Source organism: Rhagoletis zephyria, unplaced genomic scaffold (assembly GCF_001687245.7).
Source record: "Rhagoletis zephyria isolate East Lansing unplaced genomic scaffold, Rhagoletis_zephyria_1.1 Rzeph_scaffold_01339, whole genome shotgun sequence".
In the NCBI taxonomy this organism is placed as follows: domain Eukaryota; kingdom Metazoa; phylum Arthropoda; class Insecta; order Diptera; family Tephritidae; genus Rhagoletis; species Rhagoletis zephyria.
Window position 1 is genome coordinate 121,070 of NW_016158423.1, and position 7,745 is coordinate 128,814.

Here is a 7,745-nt window from a genome sequence, read left to right on the forward strand (position 1 = left end):
AATTAATTTCCCAATGCTTTTACTTACCAAAATAAGAACACAGCGATTGTCTTATGGTTTCAGCTGAGGTTTCGTTATCGCCAAGTACAACATTTCGCGAAGGGTTTTCCCGATTTCGGTTAAATTCTTGCAAATTTTCCAACCAAGTTTTATTGATATGATCAATCGCGCGTGTTCTCTATTCGGTTATCTAAGCCTTTTCCAATGCGACGAAAGCGGGCTTTTAAATGACCGAAAGCGTTCTCTACCACTCTTCTGCATTTTGATAGTTTGTAGTTGAACAATTTTTGTTTCTCCGTCAAGGCCGTAGAAAAGGCATATGGTTTCATTAAAGTGGTGGAAAATCTAAATGCAGAATCTCCTAAGATACAGACCGGCATTTGTACACCACATATGCTCTTCTTATTGGCCGCCAATACTTCGTCTTCAGTTATCACGTTCTTAAGTAGGGAGGAATTATATATTTGGGAGTCATGTCCCGGAGCACCAATATTTATATATAAAAAACGGTATCTGTGCATATAATATATTGTTATTAAAAAAAGAAATAAACGGTAACAAACAAATATATGTACTTTGTACCTGTAATCCACAAGCGCAAGAAGTACAATAGAATACCATCCCTTATAATTGTAGTAGTCGGTTGCATCAATCGTATTTGGTTTTACTTCGATGTGACATCCATCTAAAAATACAAACATGAATTTGTAAATTAATGTCTACATTATTTTAATAATAACAGGGGAAACCTTCAATTTGCCTACCAATTGCTCCCAGACATTGTGGAAACCCAAGGCGATGAAAACCATTCACGCATTCAGTGACTACATCTTGCGTCGGTGGTAATTTCTTTATATACTGTGTGGACATCGCTTGCCATACTTCTTCGCAGAATTCCATCAGTATTGCACACACAGTTGATTTTCCAACCCCAAACAGTTCAGAAACTACTCTGTATTCTCCAGCTGAACCAAGAGCAAACAAAGCGATTGCTACTCGTTTTTGCAATGAAATTACCGTGCGCCAACTTGTATCGGCTTTCTTTAAATTGCCGAGAAAGCCACAGAGTGTCTCAAAACTGGCACGTGCCATGCGAAAATGGGTCTTGAAGAACTGGTCATCATTGCAGTTGCAATTGACTTCCCAAAAAAAGATTGTCGATTCTGTTAAAAGGAAACGTTATTGATTGCAACAAAAGATATTTTAATTTAGTGTACCAGCTTCCACAGCGACCTTTGAGTTGCATTTTCTCCAATGCTGCAAGGAGCAATAGCTGCTGCCTCCTTAAACTTTGAATAATTAGCAAGTTATCCCTCTTTCTTTTTCGGAACAATGCAAGGCTACCATCAAAACTCGACTGTATTGACTGGGAAACTTCAATATATTTATTGTAAGCTAATAAAACTCGTCCTAAATTAACCTTTTTCTCCATTTTTCTCACGGAATTTACACAAAAAATCAAAACAATTTCAGCTGTCAAATACTAATTGTAATAGCAAAATTGTATTTGTTTGAAAACCAAACTCGTATAAATATTCTACATATCGCTCATTTGCTGCAAGACCGGCATAACTAAAAAAACGTGATTTTTGAGTTAATGATGTAGAATTATTCGTTATACCATACTTCATGTTGTGTAAAAAATTCATAATAATATCTCTTACAAACTCTTATACACTCCGCTTGCGAAGAGAATACGCCGTTATTTCATTTCATCTGTTTCAACTTTTTTTATACGAAAGAGCGACATATCTCAGTTGTGCCACTGCTGCCGTCGTGTTAAGATCGTTTGGCTTTCTCAAACAGAGGCGTATTTTGTGTTGTGGAGTTCTTTGTGAGAAGGTAATGGTATTTTTAATCTAGATTATTTCAAGTAGACAGCGCTAATTTGAGTTATGACTCTGTTGTTGAAAAGTTTGATTTAAATCAAACTTGGTATAGTACAAAATATGACGTTCTTGTTGATAAAAATACTACCGTCAACTTAAGTATTTCGTGTTATGACGTTATTACATATAAAAGAATGACTATTAAACAGTCAGCCTTTTACATTATAACAAAATGTGTCGTTGTTGAACAGTACAGTAACAATAAATAGCTCTCACTAACACAAAATATGACGCTATTGCTGATAAAAATTATAGCTATATATGAATAAAACGCACGATCACATTAATAAGTTTTTGTTTTAGCTTATTTTAAAATGTCAAACTGCAACAGCAGCAAATCCTCATCGTCAACTTCATCTTCGAGTTTATCCCGATCATCCTCTTTTTCGGAAGACTGTGACGACTCCATGGCTGATGTAACATACTGCCCAAAATCACCGCAGCAAGAAAGTGATAGCGAGGATAGCAACGATGAAACATTTAATCCATCAGCCAATTCTACGACTGTATTCCGCCCACTTTTGGAGAATTGTCAGCGTGACACCGCTAGTACAGTTGTGCAGCAAAGTGTTGATAGCACATCGATTTCTTACGCGGCACCATCACTCAGTAATTCACAACCTGGCACTTCAACTTCAAAAATGGTAAGTTCTTCCATAATTCCAAATAGTCCATTGAAAAAGGGGAAAAAAGAGCAAAACAGCCAGAAAAATGGAAGAGAAAAATCATAAAAAGAAAAGAAATAGTGGAATGGAGTATGAATCACACACGCTGATGAAAAAAGTTAAACCTGCAAGACAAATGAAAACTCCATGTGCTGAGACTTGTAAGCTCGAATGTTACAAAAATTTTAGTGATGACGAACGAAAACATTTGTTTAACTTATACTGGTGACATAGAAAAGCAAAGACAATATATCGACAAATGTATGCAAAAAATTGAGCCCAGATACCGGTACATGCGCATTGGGGGAACCAGAGGGCCTCGCCAAAATAATAATGCGTTTTTTTTTAAACAAGGTGATGAGATTGTGCGCGTTTGCAAACTGTTTTTTAAAAACACCCTGGCTATCACCGATCGTTCAATTAGAACCGTATTGGATAAGCATCAAAAACTCGCTAACCAAATATTAGAACCCGACCAAAGAGGTAAACACGGGAAACAGAAAAAACTTGATCCTAAATTAAAAGCTGGAATTAAGGAATTCGTAGATAAAATACCAAAAATTGAAAGTCATTACACAAGAGCAAACACATCCAAAACCTTTATTGAAGGAAGCAAAAGCGTAACAAGCATATATAACGACTACGTAGACATGTGTAAAGAAAAAAATGAGCCGTTTTGCAACTACATTTATTTCTATAGAACTTTTACGGAGGACTTCAACATCTCATTTTTCGTCCCAAAAAAAGATTTGTGTGAAGAATGTACATCATACAGTAACATGGATGAAGTGGAGAAAATTAATATGAAAGAAATGTATGAAAATCACTTGCATGAAAAAAATTTGTCAAGAGATGAAAACAGAAAAGACAAAGAAGATATGAACGTATTTGTAGCAGTGTATGATTTACAAGCTGTCATGCAATTACCTAAGGGCGATGTCTCCGCATTTTATTACAAGTCAAAACTAAATGTTTTCAACTTCACTATATATGACATAAAAACGAATAAATGCCAATGCTTTGTATGGGACGAAGCCAATGGACGCCGTGGAGTTAATGAATTAGGTACGTGCGTTCTACAATATATTAAAAATTTGTCGACCACAGAAGATGCTGAAATAATATTTTATTCGGATAACTGTGCCGGACAGCAAAAAAACAAATTCATGATTGCCATGTACTTATACGCCGTGCGCTATTTGGGTATAAAATCAATCACCCACAAGTACCTTATCAAAGGTCATACACAAAATGAAGGCGGTTCAGCTCATTCCTTAATCGAGAGAGAAACCAAGCGTATGCTTAAAAGTGGTCCCATTTACACAACTGAAGGATTTGTATCAATAATCCGATCGGCAAAGAAAAGGGAGACCCATTTAATGTTAACGAGCTATGTTTTGAGGATTTTTTAGATTTAAAAATACTGGCAAATGACATCGGTCCATTAAATATGGCAGATTTGAAACTGTCGCTAGTAAAAACAATTCGAGTTCAACGAGAATCACCAAATTCTGTTTTTTATAAGACCGCTTACGCTGACAAAAAGTTCAAGGAGGCGATTGTTATTAAAAAAAAGATGCAAGCAAAAGCGATTTCTTTAAACAAAGCTTTTCATACCAAACCAGGTATACCAGCAAATAAGAGAGCCGATATTAATGACTTGATTAAAAAAAAACTTATTCCAAATTTTTATAAACCATTTTATGATAATTTGTAAAAATTTCATAGTCAGACTTTCGTTACCAATATATTTTGGTATTTAGTTATTATCTTTTAATTACTTAAAGTAGAAAATTAACATTTTTCGTTTGTGAATTATATCTTAAGAAGAAAAGATGTTGAAGAGTTCCTTAATATTTTAAGTTCAAAAGACTGTTTCTATGAATTATATTTATTTTATGTTTTTTATGATATACATACATAAGTACATAATATGTATATTTGAAGTTCAAAAGACTGAAAATAAAATGTATTAATACGAACTTATTGTTTTTTTTTCTCAACAATAACGACACATTATAACTTATGACACTCTATTGAATATATTTTTGCAACAATAACGTCATAATGCAAAGGAGAGTTAGTTCTTATTCAGGAAAAAACCATAAATGGCTACTTGGTGTTGATTTTCCTTTATGGATATGTTAAATATATTATAGTGAATTGGTTTATTTTGAAATTATAGGATTTCCTCTTTTCTGTGTAAGGTGAAAGTCAACTGAAAACTTTAATCGCGTTTTCTGCAAAATCGATTTTTTTGACTTATGCCGGTCTTGCAGCAAATGAGCGATATGTAGGTAGACATGAATAAACGCACCAACGTATATACATACATATATATGCATGTATAAGCAAACGCAATTTTAACATGCTTTGGTAAAAACAACCATCTGCAACCAAAGTACATACATATATACACATGCATGCATAAGCAAACGCAATTTTAACATGCTTTGGTAAGAACAACCATCTGCATAGCAATGCCTTAACTAGTTGGCGAAAACAGCATTTACGAAAAACTATAAACCCTCTTGCACACCTGTAGGCAAAGCCTCTTTCTTTTAACCAACGTTTTTTAAAACCAGGCAAACGGTGTAATCATTATAACTTTTTGACAGAAGGCAACCCTATTCAAAAATAAAAGCCTTGGTGCACTTCTAAAGACCTCATTTTTGAAAATCATGCGAAGGATGTAAATATTATAATTTTATAGACAGGCGGCAACTCTGTTCAAAAAATAAAAATCCTTATTGTACGTCTTCAGGCCCAGCCCTTTAATTTGACACCCTATTTTTTTTAATCCAACGAACCGTGAAGATTTTATAATTTTTAAAAGGTTCAAAAAAATAAAGCCTTACCGCACATCTTGAGGCCAAGCCCTTTCAATTGACACCTCATTTTTGAAAATCGGGAGAATGGTGTAAATATCATAATTTCAAACGCAGGTGGCAACCCTATTAAAAAAATATTTCCTTACTCCACATCTAGAGGTTAAGCTTTTTCATTTGACACCTCATTTTTGGGAATCGAGAGAACGGTGTAAATATCAGAATTTTAAACACAGGTGGCAACCCTATTAAAAAAATATATGCTTACTGCACATCTAGAGGCCAAGCCCATTTATCTGACACCTCATTTTTGAGAATCGGAAGAACGGTGTATATATCATAATTTTAATCGCAGGTGGCAACCCTATTAAAAAATATATCCTTATTGCACATCCAAAGGCCAAGGCCTTGCATTGGACACCTCATTTTTGAAAATCGGGAGAACGGTGTAAATATTATAACTTTAAACTCAGGTGGCAACCCTATTAAAAAACTATAACCTGATTGCAAATCTAGAGGGCAAGCCCTTTCATTTGGCACCTCACTTTTGAAAATCTAATAAACGGTGCAAATCTTATGCAAATAACAAAATTGCCTTCGCATGGAATAGTATCTCCAGCCACAACAACTTGCCGCGAATGTTTGACGCAGCATTTACATTCACTTATGAACGAGAACGACAGCGATGAACCTTCGCGAAGGCATCGTTGCCACTTATATGAACGCACGCTGTTTGGTCCACCAATTCATTCGCGTACGAACAACAGCGGACATTTTTTCTACCTAACATTCGCGAACGCAAACTATCTGGACTAGTTTTATGTTTCTCGTTCGCGAAGGAGAATCAATAGAGAATATCTGATACGTTCACCTTCGCATATAAAAAATCATAAATGTATGTACGCGAACGTTCATATATGAATAGTAGCAGAGCACCCGACGTCATTCGGGGTAAACAAATCAAAATATATAACAGTAAGACAAATATTCAGTTCAGCACAAATTAGAGGAGGGAAACTATTTTCTTCAACTACTATATATTGATCTTGTTCCATTACTAATATAAGGTGGATTAAGGTAACGATAGAATTTTTAAATTTAGATTAGTCTACTATAGTAGATTCCGTTTAGCTTCCTATTCGCTTAGCTCTTTTAGTACAGCTGCTTTTTTCCGGTAGAATGCTTATTTCAGAAGTAGTTTTATTCATTATACATGCGCATGTTTCGTTTCAGAGCATCGCCGGATCAATAAAATGATTTAATTCTTCCATTTCAAAATGGTGTAAAGAATTTAAGGTTTCAAAAAAAAACAGTTTTAAATATCAGAGTGGTCTAATAGTTGAATACATATTTATCCCAGTTTTACAAACACATTTATATATACTTTATTCTTAACACCTCCCATATATATGTCTGCATACCAAATTTCAGGTTCATGTGACTTATGGTTCCCAATTTATGGCTGGTTAAAATTTCCACGCCTATGTGATGTGACACACCCCCTTTTACAAACCTTACTATAACCTCCTACCATAGATATGTCTGCATACCAAATTTCAGGTTCATGTGACTTATGGTTCCCAATTTATGGCTGGTTAAAATTTCCACGCCTATGTGATGTGACACACCCCCTTTTACAAACCCATTTATATATACCTTACTATAACCTCCTACCATAGATATGTCTGCATACCAAATTTAAAGTTCATGTGACTTATTCTTTCGAATTTATAGCTGATAAAATATTTCACGCGTATGAGATGTGCCACACCCCTTTTTACAAACTCACTTATATACACCTTACTATAAGCACCTCCCATATCGGTGCCTGCATACCAAGTTTGAAGTTCGTGGGGCTTATGGTTCCCAAGTTGTAGCTTATGGTTCCCAAGTTGTAGCTTATGGTTCCCAAGTTGTAGCGCCTATTACAAACATGTATTTATATGTATATAATACCTTACTATCAGCACCTACCATAGATATGTCTTCATACCAAACTTCAAGTTCATGTGACCTATGGTGTCGAAGTAATAGCTGATAAAAAATTCCACGCCTATGGGATGTGCCACGCCCCCTATTACAAACTCATTTATATATATCTTTTTATAAGCGCCTACCATACCTGCATACCAAATTTCAATCTCGTGGGGCTTATGGTTCCGAAGTTATAGCTGATGAAAATTCCCACGCCCATGGGATATGCAACGCCCCCTTTTAAAGACTCATTTATTTACAGCTTATTATAAGCACCTACCATAGCTATGCCTGCATACCAAATTTAAAGTTCATGTGGCTTATGATTTCGAATTTATAGCTGATAAAAAATGTCACGCCTATGTGATGTGCCACGCCCCCTTTTACAA

At 35.2% G+C, this 7,745-nt stretch overlaps 1 protein-coding gene across 1 annotated transcript; it reads left to right on the top strand.

Annotated features, from left to right (window-relative positions):
- Window positions 1-1,522: 1,522 nt before the first annotated feature.
- LOC108363698 (uncharacterized) lies at window positions 1,523-4,446 on the top strand. Its single transcript, XM_017617143.1, has 2 exons — window positions 1,523-1,842; window positions 2,193-4,446. Exon 2 carries the CDS (start codon window positions 2,746-2,748, stop codon window positions 3,964-3,966), a length of 1,221 nt encoding a protein of 406 aa, XP_017472632.1. The 5' UTR covers window positions 1,523-1,842; window positions 2,193-2,745; the 3' UTR covers window positions 3,967-4,446.
- The last annotated feature ends 3,299 nt before the right edge of the window (window positions 4,447-7,745 follow it).